General features: G+C 44.5%; 1 protein-coding gene and 2 non-coding genes across 3 annotated transcripts; all 3 read right to left on the bottom strand.

Annotated features, from left to right (window-relative positions):
- Window positions 1-5,484: 5,484 nt before the first annotated feature.
- On the bottom strand, window positions 5,485-18,914 carry rps4x (ribosomal protein S4 X-linked). The gene is made up of 7 exons (XM_056300115.1): window positions 18,848-18,914; window positions 18,184-18,261; window positions 17,554-17,734; window positions 12,350-12,447; window positions 8,102-8,273; window positions 6,918-7,075; window positions 5,485-5,639 (listed from the first exon to the last, which is right to left on the bottom strand). The coding sequence occupies exons 1-7, from the start codon at window positions 18,848-18,850 to the stop codon at window positions 5,538-5,540; spliced, it is 792 nt and encodes a 263-aa protein (XP_056156090.1). The 5' UTR covers window positions 18,851-18,914; the 3' UTR covers window positions 5,485-5,537.
- Window positions 6,331-6,404, bottom strand: LOC130131213 (small nucleolar RNA SNORD61). Its single transcript, XR_008812366.1, has one exon. It is a non-coding gene; the product is annotated as a small nucleolar RNA SNORD61 (small nucleolar RNA).
- Window positions 16,110-16,187, bottom strand: LOC130131214 (small nucleolar RNA SNORD61). Its single transcript, XR_008812367.1, has one exon. It is a non-coding gene; the product is annotated as a small nucleolar RNA SNORD61 (small nucleolar RNA).
- Window positions 18,915-20,837: the final 1,923 nt, after the last annotated feature.

Below are 20,837 nucleotides of genomic sequence, written 5' to 3'. Positions count from 1 at the left end.
GCCGTAACAACACTTGGCATGGCCTCCAAAGCAGTGAGGTAGGTGCAGAGAATCCGGGAGATGGTCAAGCTATCATCACTGCTGGTGTTTCCCCTTACTTGCGAGCAACCTCAAACTCGGATTCTAGAGCGTCAGTTCCAGATCAAGCCAAGGTTGGCTGTACCTGCATGGCATCCAGAAAATGTTCACTACACGGGTCAAGTGCTGACGTAGCTTTGATCAGTTCACCGTTCCTCGCACTGAACCTTCTATTTCTTTTATTACAGTATCGACAGTGCTGAAAAACAACCTCCTCAGTTCACTATCTTGACCCTCTTCATCATCAATTTCTCTCTGTCCGACTCCTGCCTCAACCACGAAGCCCTGTAGGTTTTTGTCCTGCATCCTTCTCCGTTTTTGTGGCCTTTGAGCATCGCACGCGTAGCATTGTTCCAGAATGGTGGTGAACTCACTCACTCTCACAGACAAGTTCTGCCACACATTCTGCGTCACTTCGAATGAGCCCAAGACCAGAGAGAAGAGCAGTGTTCTCTGCTTCTAAGAGCTTGTTGGGAGGATCAAGCAACAAAAGGATTTTTTTTGTTGCAGCATTCGTGCAATAAACTCAAAGCTGCAGTCCGTAATGGCCTTAATTAAACCCGTTGCCTCAATGCGCAAATCAGTTCCGTATTTGTAGCTGCTGTCAATTTCAGTCAGTAAGGAACAAATATCCTCATAGGATCGGAGTACAGCGGTTACTGTGGCCAAATGTCCCGTCCAACGCTGTTCTAGAAGTCGCTTCAGTTTTTGACCTTTGAAGTGACCTGGGTTTCTTAGGAAACGTGTACAGTGTGCCGCACACCGCCAGAAAATGTTCCATTTCTTTTTCACGTGACTACTGAATGTAGCTGGTGGTTGTAACAGTGGACGTATGGTACCTCTCGGTCCAATCTGTCCCGCAGAACCTGCTGCACACCCCCCTGCTTTTCTGACATCACCGACGCACCGCCATAGACTTGGCTAACTTAGACGGATCGAGTCCAACGCTGGAACTCAGACAGGACTGTGTTTGCTAACGTCTGTGCATCACCAGCACTGGCCAACAGCCGTTCCCTTGCCTCATAATTAATTACCTGCTACAAATCGCAGAACAATGGAAATATTCTCAACCCCAGTTGGGTCCCGTCCGCTTTAGTAGTATACCAGGACTCACCAATTTCATCATCAGTATATCACTCATCATGCGAATCAGCTCCTTTTGTATGGTGTGTGAAGTATATTGTAGCGAAATCGGGAGACAGTCTGGGGGACCGTCGCCACAGCCGGGACGCGAACCCGTGTCTCCCACTCCGCAAGCGACAACGTTAACCAGTCGGCTAAAGGGTCCGACCCGTTAGACAAGGACCAACGTGTCTACTTATCCATGCACGTTACAATATCATGCATTTTCGGGTATCATCGTCAATATTTTCTGGATCTTTTTCTGTATATTTCCTTAGAGTGTATTCAGATAAAAAGAGGAACAGGCCACAACTGTCCTCCTGCCGTGACTGAAACGCGTCTTTGCTCCCCCGGCAAGCTAACTGGTTTGCCGCTAGAAATGCTATCATACCAGTGTAAACTAGTAATAAGACACGTTAGCCCCTAGCTAACGGATCTGATCCTTTAGCCGAGCTGTTAGCGATGTCGCCTTGTGGCGCAGTGCACCTCGTATCGAATCCCGCACCGGGCAAGAAAATACCCGGTTACACCAGTGGTAGCACAGAGACGATAACGATTTCTCGCTAACTGCTCTGTGTTGACCAGTCGATACCTCTTTTCCAGCGTTTGCCCGTCTCCCCCTCTCTTTCCATCTGGTCATATTCTCCGTGCGTTGTTTTGACGCGGCATGTTTGTTCGGGCCTCCGTCTCTCTCGATCGCACGCTTCCAGTGAGAGAATCCCATTTTGGTGAAACACACAGCGTCAACTCCGAACTTCCGGCAAGCGAAACAAAATGGCGCGTCAGCTTTGACGCCGTGTCCCAGCCGCTCCCTGCGGTCATACAAGCGAACCGGGAATGTGCTCAAGGTGGAGCTGAGCCGGCGTATCAGCTTTCAAATCGTCCGGTGCAAAGCTGCCAGTTGGAGAGCTACTGTGAGGACTGTTTGAGGGAACGTCGCCACTTTCCTCGCGAGCGAGGAAAGTTAGCCGCAGCTAGCGATGGCTGCTGCTCCCCGCCCCGTGCCTCTGCCGCTGCGGAAGCGGTTCCCTGTTGCGCCCCGCCCCGGGGACTAGCCTCAATAGCTCCAGGTGCGGTTCCCTCCCCTCCTTCTTCGCTTCGATCGTTTTGAGTAAATAGCGCACCAACATGAAGTAACGCAACAACGATTTTGATTTACTTAGAGAATTTAAACATCTTGATATAATTTGGGTCGGGGGGAGGGGGCGCTGAATGTCACTTGGGGGGCTAAGCCTCACTACAGCGCCCCCTGGAGCCGGGCCTGTGACCAGTGGATGGTCTATCTGGGGAGTAGAATGGACAAATAGAGATTGAAGTGCCTTTGAGTAAGGTAGGGGTGCCTGGTAAGCTGTTTAGTGAGCCAAGATTTTTTATTATTATTTTTTGCCTTACGTTCACTTTTATATCACCCAGAGCAACGCTTGTTTGTTATATACTAAATATCATGTTGTCTGTTGCATAACCTTACACTTTAATCACAAAAATAAAACAAAAAACAATTATCTTGGAACTGAAGATTACCATATTACCATCCATCCATTATTCAAACCGCTTATCCTGCTCTCAGGGTCGCGGGGATGCTGGAGCCTATCCCAGCAGTCATTGGGCGGCAGGCGGGGAGACACCCTGGACAGGCCGCCAGGCCATCACAGGGCCTAAGTACCAGTGGGGCACTGAGGCTGAGAATCTTGGATAGCTTACTCATGATCTCCAACCGAAAGGACAGAATCGGTGTACAAAGCTAGAAAGGCACGAAAGTGGTTTTCTGTTGCAGTTGGGCACCACTGACATGTTATTGTCTGTAAAGCAGGTACAGTCTCACCCTTGTTTTGGTAATGGTGTTTCACTCTGTTCTCCGCCTCTGGTAGTGAGCGCTCCATTAGGCAGTGCAACATATTTACCATCCAACCATATTACCATCCAAATGCTAATACCAGTAATATTGCGATGCTGCTGTGTTTTTCAAGCTCAATAGGGGTCCCATATGCTAACTGGGCTGGTCCACCGCCCACAGGGCATCCAGTCGATGGTTAGAAAACAGCTGATTGATGAAAAAGAAGGTTGAAAAAAAGAGCTGTGCAGACTCTGGCAGTGCAGTAAAGCAGGGGGCAGACCATTAAAAGAATGCACAACTTCCTGCACTGAAACAAATTTAGCATAGCGGCCCAATGACCTTTCACACTGCCACTTTGGGTAAAAAACGTGAAACCTTAATCGCAGCAGGCTAAGGGACGATGACATTGACTGAACACTGGAGAGAGAAACATCGGCTGGTCTGATGCATATCTGGTTCCTGCTGTTTCATGCTGATGGGAGGACTAGGGGCAAATGGAGACAACCAAGGGTCAGCGCATCTTGATAATACCAGAAAATCAATGTCATCCTACGTCCATTAAGACATCAAATGTAAAGCACTTTCACACAAGATGAAGGTGCTGTCCGAAATATTTTGACTTTGCTTTAACATGTCAGATATTACAATATCTGCACGGGTTACAGAATGGTACTGAGTTCAAGTCTGTCTTGTAATTGTAGAAGAAAGGCTGGAGTGTGTTAAGGTGCTACCACTGCACGCATACACACACAGCTGCCATTCTCTTCACAGACTTAAATGAGGAAACAGCAGTCCAGTTGCCCTCTCCCACTCAGCCAAGCACCACTGCTGGTGCAGCTGTTATGATATGCCATGGCATTACGGCAGCAAACCACCTTTTGTTTGCGGCCTCTTGCTTTGAGCCAGCCTCCGGTAACCTTGAGACTGTTTGAAAAATGTAAAGTCAAGCGGGTCGAGGTGAAGCAATAACACGGCTGTGCCTGTACATCTTACTGACGTGTGGAGGACCTGAACCTCACCAACAGGTTGGGGTTGCTCGACATGAATCAGGCGCCCTTTGATGGCCCGTCTTTTTGTTTGGCAATCTATGAGGTGCCGTCACTAAAACACGTAAAACTTGGGTGTTTTTAGTTTACCGACCCGTTTCAATTGTGATAAAATTCTCTCCACACCCTAATTTATCTTTAAGACTTAGACTCTAGTCAGGTTTAAACAGTAGATGCTAACCCTGTGTGGCTGGAGAATACGGCAGCTAGGCCGCCAACCATCCATTACCAGAAAATAAACCCCCTTGGGGAAACCAACACAGGGACAACTAGTTGGACAACTGCACAACTAAGTATCACGTCATCAGGTCTCAGATTGGGACAAGAGTCCAATCGAAGAAAATTGTCAGGTAGTTGGGGCAATGTTCAAAAAAAGAAAAACAAATCCAGGTGGGAATGATGTTTCTTTTTTTAGGACCCCCCCCCCCCTTTTCTCCCCAGTTGTACTTGGCCAATTACCCCACTCTTCCAAGTTGCCCCGGTCGCCGCTTCACCCCCTCTGCCGATCCGGGGAGGGCTGCTGCAGACTACCACATGCCTCCTCCCATACTGTGCTGAACCTGACAAGTGAGGATCTTCACCAGTGGGGACATAGCGCATGGGAGGATCACGCTATTACCCCCAGTTCCCCCTCCCTCCTGAACAGGCGCCCTGACCGACCAGAGGAGGCGCTAGTGCAGTGACCAGGACCCATACCCTCATCCTGCTTCCCACCCACAGACACGGGGCCAATTGTCTGTAGAGACGCCCTACCAAGCTGGAGGTAACATGGGGATTCGAACCGGCGATCCCCGTGTTGGTAGGCAACGAATAGACCGCCACGCCACCCGGGCGATGATCATGTTGTTTTAACTTGCAGTTTAAGTTGACAAGAGGAGAGAGGCAGATTTTTGTAGGCCGGCCCAGAAGTTAGACCAGCAGTTTTCCTGATGGGGGAAACTGAACAGGGTTTAAAGAACACCGCTCACAATTTCAAACTGTGATTTAGAGAATTTGTGCCATTTTCAAATAAATGTGTTATGAAGCAACGTTCAGTCTTAGGCAATGCCATCTACGGGTATAAAGCTAACGACGTGCTTATCGTAACAGTTTATATAGTTGGTGTCGCATTAATTAAATCTCATGAAGCGGTTTAATAATGATTTTACATAAATCAGCTCGTGTTAACAGGCATTTGACGAAAGCCAATTCTGTTTCCACACATTGAAGAGGTGAAGGAACGCATGGCTGAGACACTTCCAGGTTTTATGACTCCAAACTAGACCACTACTTCCTAACACCCATTTTCTACCTTTCATAAAATCAGCACTTCATAAAATAATTTTCAAATGTACTTTGCAGACAGTTCATTCAATTTTCCTTGTTTACAGACTGGCACTAAGGAAACCAGACAAACACAGTGGCGTGTTTTGTAAATAACATTTTATTTGAAAACCAGGGCTGTCTGTGGGGCCACTTTAGCTGCTGCCCTGCTTGGCGGCCAGTCTCTTGTCTCTCTCCTCAGCGATGGTAAGACGGATACCCTTTCCTCTTGGTAGGGACACCCATGGCTTGTTGCCCTAGAAAACAGGTAAAGGGAGGAGGGGAGAAGTTTGTTCAGTTCAGCTGGGTGTAAAAGACACGTCGTCAGACATTTCCAACCATTCCATTCTTCTAAATCTTAAACTGGATTAGAAAAGTTTGGAAATTTACATTTTTTCTAACTTTAAAACCCAAAATGTCACGTCTCTATTGGACCAAAGGACATTTTCTCAATGTGCAATTGGTTAAAGAACGCAATAAAAATAACTCAAAATTTAACTGTGCCATTATTTGACCACCAACATCTGAAAAGAGCCGACATCAATGCAAGGAAAGCACTGTACTTTAGCAGTAGTGTTAAGGCCAGATTTAAGAGATAACGTACTAGAGTCACAAGCTCTGGTAAAACATCACCGTCCAAATAAATGTCTTATTTGATCCATGTGTGTAATCTTTGGCTTTCAGATCTTAGTTCGGTTTCTGGTGGGCACCACTTCAATACACCGAATGAACGAAGCAGTAAAAAAAAAAAAACGAATTATGCATCCTCTCCCTGAGATTGAAAAGCATTTAACATGGGATGCAGCTTTTCAGCAGTGAGACTTTCTTGCCTCAAGGTAGATTTTGCAAGCCAACCCCAAGAACCACCCACAATCTGTCCACGAATAAACTGATTTCAGTTGGTATGAAAACACATCCAGGTTTTTAGTCGTAAAAGCTACTGTCAAGGAGCTCAGAACTTCTTAGAGGAATTGGTTGTTTATTTTCATCACTGATCAAAACCAAAAAAACGTCATCATTGCTCCTTTTTCACCTCATTTGAAATATCGATGGCAGTGAAAGTCAACTGAAGGGATTTTGTAGCCTGCCAGGGATGGGCAACATGATCCAGGAAGGGCCGGTGTGGGTGCAAATCTTTGTTCCAACCAATCAGTTACACACCTGATTCTATCAGTCAACCAATAGTCTTTGGTAAGGACCTTGACTTGTAGACTAAGGTGTGTAACTGCTTGGTTAAAACCTGAACCCACACCTGCCCTTTCTGGATCATGTTGCCCATCCTTGTCAGACCAACTGAATTTAAAAGTCCTGATGTTTTAAAAGTCCTGATAAAGCACATCTGAAAATGCTGGCGCCTATCCCAGCAGTCATTGGGCAGCAGGCAGGGAGACACCCTGGACAGGCCGCCAGGCCATCAGGTGTGTTAAATTAGGGTTGGAGTGAAAACCGGCAGGACAGTAGCTCTCCAGGAGCAGGGTTGGTGACCACTAAAATCTAGTTTTGTGTATGCACTGACAACTTTTCTGTGCGCTCACCTTGCCAATGACGAAGATGTTGGAGAGCCTGGTAGCGAAGCTGTTTCCTGTGGTGTCCTTGACGTGCACCACATCAAAGGAGCCAGGGTGACGCTCCCTGTTGGTGATCACACCAATACGCCCCAAGTTAGCACCACCAGTCACCATGCACAGGTTACCTGCAGACAAGGAGGACAGAGTGAAAAATATATACAATCACATCCCACATTTTCTACATAGCACGGCAGGGGGAGGTTGTTTTTTTCAGCTGGATGGGCAGGTTCTGCTCCTGTATTTGGGGAACTCTTGATTGATTGATCCCCCTATGGGCTGCATAACGCTGTGTTTACCTCAGTACAATTTCTACAGCTGGGAATTGCATATTAATTGCCCAACAAATTCTTTACCAGCAGTCTCATCAATTTAACCTACACAAGATTCTCAACCATCATACACACCCTCAACATTACCACACAACCCTCTCTGCACTCAGTTTGGCAAAGCTGGTACTAGTCAACAGCTGGTCTTGTTTGAATCCAAATTAAAGGGAACTTACAACATTTTAACTACTATATGCATAGTGGACCAAACGGGCATTACTCTCTAAACTCCCTTAACGGTCTTTGCCTACTTTTCCCTGCATATTTGATCTTTTATGCAAGTAAGCTTACTCTATTTTGTGTGAGCATCCCACCAAACCAAAATTCCTTGTATATTAAAATTTACTTAACAAATAAACTTGAGTCTGACAAGAGCTTCAGCATGTGTATTAGTAGAAGTGGGTGGTTTGCTTAAAAAAAAAAAAAAAAAAAAAAAATCCCAATCTAACAATGACCCCAATGTAAAAGTCGGTAAGACCTATGACGGGCCCATGTGTCTACCAGCCAATTTCTGGAGTCACCATGTGTTAAAGTGTAAGCCATTAAAGCTGTATCATAGTGACATATATTCAGATTCCTATAAAAACGTCACATTTATAAAGTTCTGAAGTTACCCGTTTTAAAGACAATTCTGCTGTGATCGGTGACCCGTTCTACAAAATTACACACATCTTACTAATTTCCTGACTGTTTCAACCATTTTGAATACTGTTTAACACATTTACAGACACTGACTTAAGGAAATTACTGACCCATATCATTCTAAGGCAGCAACCAACTTGGTTCAAGTTTCCTTACTTTCCTAGACGTACACAGGAGGCTTACCAGTATCAAACTTGATGAACTCTGTGATCTTGCCGGTGTCCAGGTCAATGCGGACCGTGTCGTTGACCTTGATGAGGGGGTCAGGGTAGCGGATGGTGCGGGCGTCGTGAGTCACCAGGTGGGGCACCCCCTTGGTGCCAATGATGATCTTCTTCACCTTGCACAGCTTGTACTGAAGAGGAAGGAAATTAAAATGTTAACTCAACATACTCTTCAACTACTTAAGTGGGACAGCTTTCAGACAGGATACGCATAAAAATAAGCAATTTTTAACATGTTTAGATTGTTGTTATGGCAACATATTGGGACTGTCTGGGGACAAAATTAGCAGTAAAAACAAGTACACTAACAAGTAAAAGGATAAATTAACAACTCTTTACACTGCACTGACTGAGGAAACCCAGTCAAATGTGTCTGGTGGCTAAAAGCTCAAAACAAAACACAATCCCTGCCTAACTCAAATGCGGGCAGCTTTTGTATTACTGGCTGCCACCCCTTTGTTGAAAATTCAGGCAAAAACTCAAAAGGCTCTTTTTTTTTAAACACCAAAACTACTGCGCATTTTATCAGCAACTGCTCTGATGTGCTAGATTCATGCTCGACAGTGTCCCTGACACCATGCTTCTTGCATTGAGCTTGTAGCTCATGTGCCATCTGGCAAGACCCGCACCACGGAGTCTCGCATGTGTACAAAACATACCACGTGCTCGCACGTTACGCGTGGCACTCGAGTATGGAGGCAACGGGGGAATGACACATTCTGCAAGATCAAGGTAAGCAACTAACTACCATTATTCGTGAGGCAAACAAATGTGTGTTTTTAATAAAGCGAAGTAAATGAGACTGGTTTTCGAACCTCAATAGCCTACTTTTTGAGCACCGGTGTTATGCCCTGTTTTGCCTCCCAGCCGAGAAGTACATGCACTCAGCGAATTTGTTAGATATGCATGTTCAATATCATGACACTGCAGCCACAGAGACCAACACATCCACAATTTTAGACCAGTGCTTTTAAACTGGCTAGATGTGGCTGGGTTTAGGCATGGGTGTACTAAGGTTAAAGTTAGGGTAAAGATCTGTGCCTGTTGTAAATTATGCGTCAGATGTGGGGCCTGCACTTCACTCACTGCACCAGTCCAGACAGCAGACGTGAAGAGGCTGTTCCCCATCCTCAAGTTGGTAAAGCAAAAAGGATGCATTCATTGAGCAGATTTGGGAAAATATGACAGGTTACAAATGTCTGTTTCTCATAATTTTTATAGGTGAAGACACCACTGAGGAACAAACTCTAAGATGTCCACCCTAGGTGTGTGTAGCAGGGTGGCTGTGGATGGACAAGCCCAAGACACACTTCCATCCATCCACTTTCCAAGCCGCTTATCCTAACTGGGGTCACGGGATGCTGGAGCCTATCCCAGCAGGAGGAAGGCGGGGTAACACCCTGGACGGGTCGCCAGTCTATCGCAGGGCAGACACATTCACACCTAGGGACAATGCACTAAGTCCGATTCACCTGACCTACATGTCTTTGGACTGTGGGAGGAAATCGGAGGACGCAGAGGAAACCCACGCAGACAGGGGGAGAACATGCAAACGGCACTCACAGAATGACCTGGGATGACCCCCAAGGTTGGACAACCACGGGGTTCGAACACAGGACCTTCTTGCTGTGAGGCAACAGTGCTAACCCCTGGGCAACCATGCTGCCCAAAACACACTTGACTGGAAGCATCTTGTTAGACATTTAACAAAAAAGGACCAGGACAGGAGAGTGAAATGTGCATAGAAAGACTGCACAATCTGCAACTGAGTTTTCTGTTGACTGCTGTGACAAAACAAACACCATCATTTGTCACAACCTTTACTTTTCATCTTTTGTTCCATCTTGGTATAAAACTTAAATCCACATGGACACTTTCGTCACTCAAATCGGGTTTTTCCCCCCACTTAAGCGCACGACACCCTAAAGGTGCGTGCACAAACTGTATGCCTCACACGCCAAGCGCTTTCTCCAACCTCTGCCACCTCTGTATTTTGCTTATAGGTGGTGTTTTCCCTGGATTTTTTTGAGACAAAGACATCTGCGTAATATGCCTAATCATTCCATGTGTACAAAAAGTAAATTTAACCTCATGTTTGCTCAGTCCTGTTTCTTGTAACTCTGCATGGCATTCTTCAATTTAGTGACAGTCTTATCTCTCGAGGACCGTGCGCTTACAAAAGGATTATTCTAGTAATTTCAAATCCTGTCCCACAAATGCCGAGCTCAGACAACACAACGCCAGCCGCTTCTTTTCACCTGACAGTGAGGAGTTTCACCAGGGGGACGTAGTGCGTGGGAGGATCACGCTATCCCCATCTCCCCCTGAACAGGCGCCCCGACCGACCAGAGGAGGCGCTAGTGCAGCAACCAGGACACATACCCACATCTGGCTTCTCACCCACAGACACGACCAATTGTGTCTGCAGGTACACCCGACCAAGCCGGAGGTAACATGAGGATTCGAACCGGAGATCCCCATGTTGGTAGGCAACGGAATAGACCGCCACGCCACCCGGACACCCTATTTCATGTTTTTATTTTAAGTGAGCCTCTTATCACTTAACAGAAAAAGACCAAACAAAATCAATAGCGCCAGTTTCTGGCAGGGCTTAGGCACTATGGTGGCTGGGGGGCTTGTGCATTGTGAAAATATACATTTCCACATCATTTTGGACCATTATCATTACAATATTTAGAACAACAAAAGACAGGTTTTTGTTTTTCACCGTACACAGAAATTAACAACAACAAAAGCGAAACAAATATGTTCACTAATGAAACACTACGTCCTGAAATAATCCTTCACATTTTTGTGAGTGATCGCACAGTGCATCATACAAAATAACATTGGTAAAACAAGACAAAGTGAATGGATTTGAACTGCAGTTTTCTCATCCTCCCATAGCTGTTTGACAACCAAACAGCCTTTGGCTGCTTACCAAACGTTCTGTTTGGTTGGCCATTGTAGCAAGCTCACTTCCCCAGTAGCCACAAGTCAGCTGAAAGCTACTGTAATGAGTCAATTCCTCTCATTCTTCTTGCATCATTATTTTCTCCGACAGTTGACACTTTTCAGTCTGTCTTTTTGAGCTCATCATCTGTGACAGACGTAATTCTGGGCTGTCTGACAGATTTTGTCCCTGGTTAATTTCTGCAGTATCGACGTCGTGAGAGGCTAAGAACTCGTTTTTAGTTGTCATGAATTTATTTCCTCTGTGGCAACAAAAAACGTTACAGCAGCCTTCAGAAACTCCTGCAGGACAAACCGGACTAATCAAACACTTGCAGTGTTGACTGACTCTGAAAGACTCACTATAAGCAGACTAAAAACACTGGCTAGTCTAGCCTATCAACATTAAGGCTAACAACAACCCATAAATATGACAACCCCACTTTTATCTTAAACCTAAGTTTCAGAAGAAAAAAAAAAATCGTGTACTAGGGCCAAGATGGTATCCTTCCTCTCCAGAGGTAGAGAGTCACAGCGTATCCCCCCCCCCCCCATTTATTCGGTCTGGGCGCTGCGCCCAAGTCTTATAAGGAAACCCTGCACTGATCTCAAACATGGCTTCTCTGGAATCCAATTAATGGAAATCCGTAGTGGCGACGGAGAACTTCAATCCCTGTGTGACAGTGAAATCAGCTGGTGTAGATGGGCTGTAATGAAAGCTTGCATACTTGTCACTTGATGCCATCACTAGGCCATGAGGGGTCCAAGGATACCATTTTTACTATCCACGTTCAACGGTGAGGAAGATTCTAGTTCATCCTACCTGCAGATTTCTAAAAAAAGAAAAAGAAAAAAGGACAGCACTAGCTGACTGCCCATAACTGCTAAAGTATTGATCCCTGACAGCTGCCCCCGGAGATGGAAAGGACTTTTAATGTCTTGTGTAAGGACACACCAACAGATGCCTGCAAACCCTGTAGCTTAAATCCTGGTTCTCTGGTTCATTTCCAGATCCCTACTCACCGAGCCCTCTTGCTGCTCATCATTGAATTTTCTTCCCCCTATTTTTATGTTCAGCTTTAGGGTAATCGTTTCCGTTTCAGTAATGGAATTTGACTTTTTCAGCGTTATGAGAGTATCATGTTAGATCACAGGCAACTCGGGGCATGTATGAGCTAACGGAAAACCAGAACTTGCTGTCTGGAAATAAAGTAAATGAATATATAAAAGTGAACAAGTCAGTCCTGGGTCTTACCTTGGCCTCCTCGGCGGTGATGCGGTGGACTGTGAAACGTCCCTTCACATCGTAGATCAAACGGAAGTGCTCGCCAGTCTTCTCAATGCTGATCACATCTGAACAAGACAGGAACAACAAAACATCCTTTAGTATGGACATTCCCAGTGTTAAAATGACGGCAAACTAATAAATGCTAAATACCCAACACTGCTTTCTTGTTCGGTAAACTAAGCTAACTGGCAACCAAAACTGTTTTGAAATTTTCCGTTTAGCCACTTTTCCTTCCAGGAAAGGATGCATCTTCCTTCTCATAGTTTAATTCACTCTCAGTAACACAATCACACCTGGTGAGGCATTCTGTGCCTTGCTCAAGGGAGCCTCAATGGAAATCGCCCAATTCTAAGTTTTGATAACAACTTTACTGGGCCTCACTGAACAGAAGAGAAAGAAACACATTCACCATACACTACATTCAACAGACACAGTCAGTGAGATTTACCACAGCCAAAATAAAAGCTGTGCAATTAACCAACCCAGTTATACCGCACACATCTTTCACACCGGCATTAAAAGATTCACTCAATACTGGACTATTAATGCCTTATAAAACCACTCTTCAAACCGGCCCCATCCTGTTCAGCCTAGTCATGATTTCGTCCCTATGGCCATTGGCACATTCAACTACAGCAATACAAGCATCAATAAGATTTCATTGTGTAGTTCTTGTAACTTGCCAGTGGCATTGTTACAGAACTGATTATGAGCTCTTGCCCTAGGGAGCGGGGGGGGGGGGGGGGGTGATAGTGTTATCTGGGTACAGACAGACCAGGGCAATCCTACTGCCAAGCTTCCTCTGGTCTTTGGAAATTAAAATGTCACACCTTCTTTTGAGGCTGCTGTAGAGGTGGTGAGAGCCCTGGCTGGGTGAGAGGTCTGAGGTGGTGATGGACGGATGTGTGAAAAACAGGATTTTTACAGTTGTTACAAAGCCCCAAAACACCTAATATGTACACAACAGTGCATCTTGCTGTTGTCAATGGGGGGGGGGGGGGATTAATAAGAATCAAACAAATGGTTCAAAACCATATGTGACTCAAGCAAACTCATGAGGAAATGGGCTTTAAATATGACTTATATTAAGCTAAGTGGGCCATTTTTTGGTTTGTCTCTCATATCTGCATGTTACCCTTAAAGAGTGCCCACTACCCAGAATTCCCTGTTCAAATGTAGCGTGCATGCAGTACACAACCCTTCAATTTTGATGGAAGTTAAACAAGTTTTCCAATCACAAAAGGCCTTCACTTCACTATATATATATATATATATATATATATATATATATATATATATATATATATATATATATATATATATATATCAATGCAGCACTCCCGCTCTAATCCAGCTAAGTGGGGCAGCTGATGTTGCCCCATCTGTCCGGTAATATGGGACAAACAAATCCAAACAAACGATTTTATTGTTCAGACTCTTTCAAACGGCGACATCTGATAAAAAAAAGTCCATTACCTTGGTTTAGCACCTAAAATTTCTCAAGTTACATTTACCTAGAAGCGTAATATCTCATATCAAATAATTCTCAATGACTTTCTTGTTCAAACCACATTCCCTGTGTGGTATTTTAGAGTTTTAATTCACAAGTAAGGAATTACATTTAGTAGATTGCTGACGAAGGTCACAGGAACCAAAAGCAATGTATAAAAAGGTGTGAGTAAGCAATGAAGAGTGGGAGTAATAATACAATTTCTATTGACTGCATATGTGATGTGACAATTTCATAGCTAATGCCCCCCCCCCCAAATAATCCACACAGGCATGCTCTGACATCCAACTTGGCGAAGGAACAAGCAAGTATATCCGGAGGTTAAGAAATGGAAAAGGACAGATTCCAAAACACAGAAAGTGCCTTCTACTGATAAAAGAACCCTAGATACTAAAAGGAACCGGCTCAGTTAAACAAAATCCAACTTACTGTAGGGAGCTACTTTCTCAGGGTGTAAATCAGAACTTTCATCACGATATGACATTTATCGATTCTTTGGACCACGGCAAGACATTTGCTGATATCACCAAGTCTGCCACAATACGGTTTCGATTTGATTCGATTCAGGGGCCTGTGATTGATATGAGACAATATATCATATGCTCATTTAATACATTCAGTTACATTTATATAAACTCACTAAAAGCAACTAAAATATGATTTGACAATTCCTTTACTGACCTCTTCCAGACATTTCAGTGAAAAACAATCTATTCCTTTCAATAAAAAGAATAAAAATAGGCCTCATGTTGTTCTCCCGCGAGCAATTTCCCCCCCCTAGGATGGCGAAGGCATGACCCGCCCTACTCTGCCTCCGATTGGCTTACCCCGATTCTTATGCTAACCCTAACCAATCTCACTCCTCATGCGACCAACCAGCCCAACCAATCAGAGGCAGAGTGCCTCCGATTGTCAAATGGTTACACCTCCCAATTTTTCGTACTGGGCTCTGTCAATTCTCAATTAGATATGGGGGCTCAGCTATGGAATGGTTCTCTTGACAATGCATTTCAATCTACCTCACTCAGGAATTTCAAATTTTGGCTTAGCCTGTATGATGAACCAAACTATCCCAAGTGATCATATCTGACTATAATTGACCTCGCTCTCTGTCTGTCATAATGAGTTGACTGAATGTGCGCTCTCTCTCTCTCTCTCTCTCTCTCTCTCTCTCTCTCTCACACACACACACACACAGCAAAAGCACACACCCTCACTACACTATTTTGTGTTTCTGCTTGATTTATGCTGAGATGAGATTCCTTCCACAAGGTCTTAGGTTTATTTTTTAAGGTTCCCCCCCTCACCTAAACATCTTGCTTATTTTCTTTTGTTGTTGTGTTTTTGCTACTTTGTGTTATATGTGCAAATAAAATCAAAGAGAGGAGAAAAAAAATTAGTTACTTTAAAGGTAGAATGAGTGGGATTTTCCATAAACCAATATATAGACTCATACAAAAATAACCCCTCATCATTTATGAGCCACTAGACATGTGTGTGTGTGTGGTGGTGTCTGTCCTCTGCCTGTATTTTCTTGTTTTGCTGTGTATGGGACATTTCTGGGCGTTAACCTTTGGGCAGTGGGACTCTATAAAAATGCAGCGACCAGGTGCCAGATTGAGATTGTAAGCACGCATCCAAGAGAAAGCTAGGACATTGGCGGACAGTGGCGAAAAGACGGAAATATAGCGAGGTCAAACGCCATGCGGACAAAGCTCGTTCCAAAATGAGTGAATCTGGGGCTGGCTTTCATCCGCTGACGAGCACTGAGGGAGAGGATGGGAATGAAGAGCAACACGGAGTTGGCCTGTACACTGAGATGTGTTCTGGCAACTGCGGTCAGGGGGGCGAACACTTCTGGTTACGCTGAGCCGCCAAGGAGGGGCCAAGTTTGAATATTGTGTTTACATACCACAAATGACAAATCCTACTCGTTCCGCCTTTTAAGTAAAATAAAAAAAAGTTACACAATGTTGCTTTAATAACTTCCGGAATCCTTAGCCTCCAAAACTAAGTGTCCAATTAATCGTCAAGGACATACTAACTCATTCTCTAGCATGTACCTTGAGTAAACAATCTCTTCTTGCACGAATATGATCTTTTCCCCAACTAATAATAAGGTCATATCTGAGATCTACAATCTTCTCCTCCCTTGTTACAGATGAACATGTGTTTCATATCCATGGAAGCGCATTACAGTCAGATTAGCTTTGTTAGGAGCTCAGAACTTCTTAGAGGTGTTGGTTGTGTAGTTTCAGCTCACTGCTGATCAAAACCAAAAACTGTCATCACTGCTCCTTGTCCCTGACTGCAAGTGGTAGAGACAATACCCAAACCTGCAGTCAAACCACTTAGTCTAGCAGTGCAAGACTAAATCCATGTTATGAAATGTTAAGCAAGTTATGAAATGTCTTGAGCTTTTTAAAAAAAAAAAAAAAAAACAAGATGAACTGACCAATTCCCAAAACTGTTCAGTAACCTGCAGAAAATGCATGTCCACAATACTATGTTTGAACTGCAATCAAATTACTAATTTTGGTCTCCAGCCACGATTTCTTTGATTAAGAAGACATTTTAAAGTCAATCATGAGCTGCTGTGAGAAATGCACTGTTTTTAACAGTTGATTTCTCATTTTAGACAAAGACACCATCTCTACCCTACCCAACATTCTGACTATCAATCTTTGATTAATTTAACCAGTTCTCTATACCAGTGGTTCTCAATCTTGTCCTCAAGTATCAACAGCATTGCTGGTTTTATCTTCTACCAGGTAAATTCATTACATTCATCTGTTGTGCCATTTACTCCTGTCCCCAATAAGGGAGGTTTTACACCTGGAATTTAATAAACTACCTGGCAGAATACAAAACCAGCATTACCCATGGTGCTCAAGAAACCGATTGAGAACCACTGCCCAATGACTGCTGGGACAGGTTCCAGCATCCCCGCGACCCTGACAGCAGGATAAGCGGTCTGGATAATGGATGAATGGATGTTATATACCAAGAGAAACGTTGGCCATATTCACCACAGGGAACTTAAGTTTCCACCACAGGTGGAATCTACCCATAATTTAAGACCATCTTCAATCCAGTAAGTCATTTTCAATGAGAGATAATACCAGAAGATCTTTTCAAAGTGAAAACTGTTTGTGTTCATTCAATTGGAAATTCTAATTTCTAGCCCTCTTTCATAGAGATCATTGTGCAGGGTCCTATAAAAAAAAGAGGTTTTTGAACCAGGATGCTCAGTACGGCTGACTTTCTATTCTGCCTGGTAGTTAATTATGTTCACTTTGATTTTCGAGCCATCTAAGTCATCTTCATCATTTTAAAGTTGTCAACAAGAATTGTATTAACAGGACTGGACTGAAAACCCAATCTACAGAACTGCAATCCAAAACTGGTGGATTTCTATATTTTGCTCATGAATACTTAAGGAAGGTGGTCACTTGCCTCTTTCCCCTGTGGTTATAAATTCGGGTGGCTGATATCACCTCATGTTATGTTTAACTGAAATACAATCAAGCACATTTAAACCTCAATGACAGATGGTTTAGAGAACTGCGGACTACATCGCCCTGCCACCCCCCCCCCCAAAATGTTCTCAGCCTCTCAAAGCCACGCAGGTACATTCTTCTCCCCCTGTAATCCAACTCACCCATGAATCCAGTGGGGTAGGTGACATCGGTGCGGACCTTGCCATCAATCTTGATAAACCTCTGCATGCAGATCTTCTTGACCTCATCCCCAGTCAGGGCATACTTGAGGCGGTTCCTCAGGAAGATGATGAGGGGCAGGCACTCCCTCAGCTTGTGGGGACCGGTGGAGGGGCGAGGAGCCTTGGATAGCAGACAGGGCCAGACATTAAACCAGGGGAAAAGTGAGGGCTCGAATCAACCGATTATGGGCTATAAAACTACATCTCAAGAATCTACCACCAAGTTAATCATGTACAATAAAAAAAGTCAGAGGTAGCTGTTGATGCAGACATCAGGGTTTTCAATCACAACTTTCGATAAAAGTAATGGCAGTCAGGCGAGGTGCATATTTCTGAGTGGCGACTATGTGGCTACGATACACATAAGGGAAACCAGGTGAAATCGAATAGCTGTGCAATGGAAACAGCATCGCTGGGCTGGTGAGCATGTCCGCAGCCCAGTGACTTGGGGCAACATTTAGGGTTGGACGAATGAATTACCCCTTCACGTTTATCAAGCAACTGAATCTATTCCCAGAAAAAAAAAAACAAGGCAAAAGAGGGATTTAGTAGGAAGGGAGGAAAACTTACGAAAACTCCGGTGAGCTTGTCAAGCATCCAATGCTTGGGCGCAGCGACGCGCTTGAGGTGCTTCTTCGGTCCTCTTGCCTGTGGGTCGGGAGAGAAGATGGTTAAAGACACGTTAGGGCCAACAGGTGTGTTAACGTGGCCCGGCGTTGGGATTAAGCCCCATTTAAAACTTACAAGAGAGTCATATCTGATCACACGAGTCCGACTAGCTTGCAGCGCTAGCGGGCTATACGGGAAGGCTAAACAGCGCCGCCGTAACAGTTCGGCTGGACTCGGCCTAAGCAGAGAAAAGCACTGGCCCAACTATTCGTCATCGTTTCTTCTAGTTACAGAGTTTTAATACACGAAAGCGAGAAGCGGTTAAGGTTCGGGTACCGGAGTGTCCCATATGGGCCTACGACAAGATGCTTTATGGACCCATCCCGTAACCCGATCACGCTAGCTTCACCGGGGTTAGCCATCGACGGCAATAAGACCAAGGGGGTCGAAGACTAAGGGGATCATCGATTTACGTGATTGACTGTTTGTGCTTGTAATTTACGGTCAAACCATCTCAGCAGATAAGGAGTCTCCGAATATAACACGCGAGCGTGCGATACGGCAGCGCCAGAAACGGATGTTTGAAGATGATTTGAGAGAGGCATTGGGAGAGATTTCGGCTCACCATGTTGGAGTCTGCGGGGAAAAGGACCTCCTCTTTTCCGGTCTTGTGTGATAAGAGCGGCTAGGGCACACGTTGAGGGACCATAGGCCTGCAAACCAAACTTGAGGGAAATTCCGCCCCCTACTGTCGTGGAGCACTACTGCGTTTGTAGCAACGGCGCCAGCTGGCAGGCACATTCAAGCTGTTATGTAAATTAAGGCAAACAATTGCATACACTTTGTTAAAAGAAACACTCAACGGTAGGGAAAGTGCGCAACAAATAAGGAGCAAAATAACCCAGTGAGTCAAGTAAATTACAGTAAATTAAGTAAATGACAGCTGATAATTATAAGTCATTATAAAATGCTTATTAACATTATTATGTGTTAATAAGACTTTAATAAGCATTAGTTGATAGGTAATAAGGCCCTTATAAGTCATACATTTTGCATTTTGTGGACTATCAAATTCTTTTAGTCATTTTAAACCATGAAGGTCCTTATTTATGCAGATTGGACTTAAAACCTTGAGACGAGCGTGAAAAAGTAGGTTTTGCATCTTTTGCAAGCGCCACTTAGTGGCCGAAAACGTGTTAATGATGCTATTATTAACAATTTTATACAGTCTTATCAACACATACTAATGTTAATAAGCACTTTATAAGGACTTAATGACACTTATTGCATGCACTTAATGTAAAGTGTTACGGTGTTTTCTCTGGTCTCCATAGACTGTGATATCCCTCCGACCCACCCCTATGTCCAACAAATCATGTCCCTCGGTTATTTGTGCTGTGTATACTGGCAGGGTTTCTCAGTAGCTTCCCACTGTGGCAGAATATTTTTATCGTAGCCTAGGCTGATCTGGCAAACTTTGTCCTGCCCACACTTCCACAGTTATCAAACTCATTTTGTACTCCAGGGACATGGAAGGGCTTCACAAAACCAAATAGCATGCCTTGGTGTGTTTTTTTTTTAATTTATTTATTTTATCGCCTGTCTGTTACAAAAAAAAAGGCTGTGTGGGCCCCTCCAGGACCCTGGGGCACAGATCTCAACAGTGTTTTTACATTTTCTTTTTAAGACAAGCTTTTAGTCGACAAATGCTGAGAAATCAGGACGCTTCTGTGTGCCGTCAACGCGGGTTAATAGCGCGCAGTGCGCAAATCCCATAATGTCCACTGGGTGGCGGTAGTGAGGTGAGCGCAGTCTTTGCTGTTCCTGCTGTGAATAAAAACACTGACAGACGCAACTTCACACACCGGGAGCTGCGACTATTGGGCTGGTATGATGATGAAAATAAAGACGTAATTATTTTTTCTTTCATTTATCACGGATCACACGTATTGCACCGGTGGTCAAGACTTCCCCCCAAACGGCGAAACACGTACGCGTCTCGCATGGAAAAACTCAGAGCCGCCAGCGGCAATGATGCGTCTATCTTTCAGTACCGGTCCGATCTCTGTTGTTTGTGTCACTTTGGACGTGGACTCCATTGATGGGGTGATTACTGTATGGTTACGCAGGAGAAGCACGTCCACACACAACGCCGTGTCTGACTGATTTATCACGTGTGGCAGCAAACTAGAAACACCTCGTCAGATAGAATAGAATAGAACAGAACTTTATTGTGTCTCACCAGACACAATGAAACATCGCTTTACATCAATACAGCAAAATCTCATCACACCACACACAACTGTACAACAATTAATACAACATACACAGTGTAGAGCATACATTCAACACAGAATAGTGCAGTTTGTTCATGACATGTATTGCACTAGGATCCCTTATAAATCTTATTGTTTGCCAGGGGTACTCTATAGCGCCTCAGTATGGGGGGGGTGTTTATTGTCACCAATGATGGACAAGGCTTTCCTACGTACAGCTGTCTTCTCCTGGGCTCCTGGTAGGGTCAAGGGGGAGGTTCCAGATGAAGCGCAATCCAACAAAGACCTCAACGGCGGATGTGGCGGAAGATGTCTCCAGGTCACAACGGCAGGGAAGGC

The sequence above is a fragment of the Lampris incognitus genome, chromosome 20 (genome assembly GCF_029633865.1).
Source record: "Lampris incognitus isolate fLamInc1 chromosome 20, fLamInc1.hap2, whole genome shotgun sequence".
Lineage (NCBI taxonomy): Eukaryota > Metazoa > Chordata > Actinopteri > Lampriformes > Lampridae > Lampris > Lampris incognitus.
Note: the sequence above shows the minus strand (reverse complement) of the source record. Positions and strands in the feature narration are given on the sequence as shown.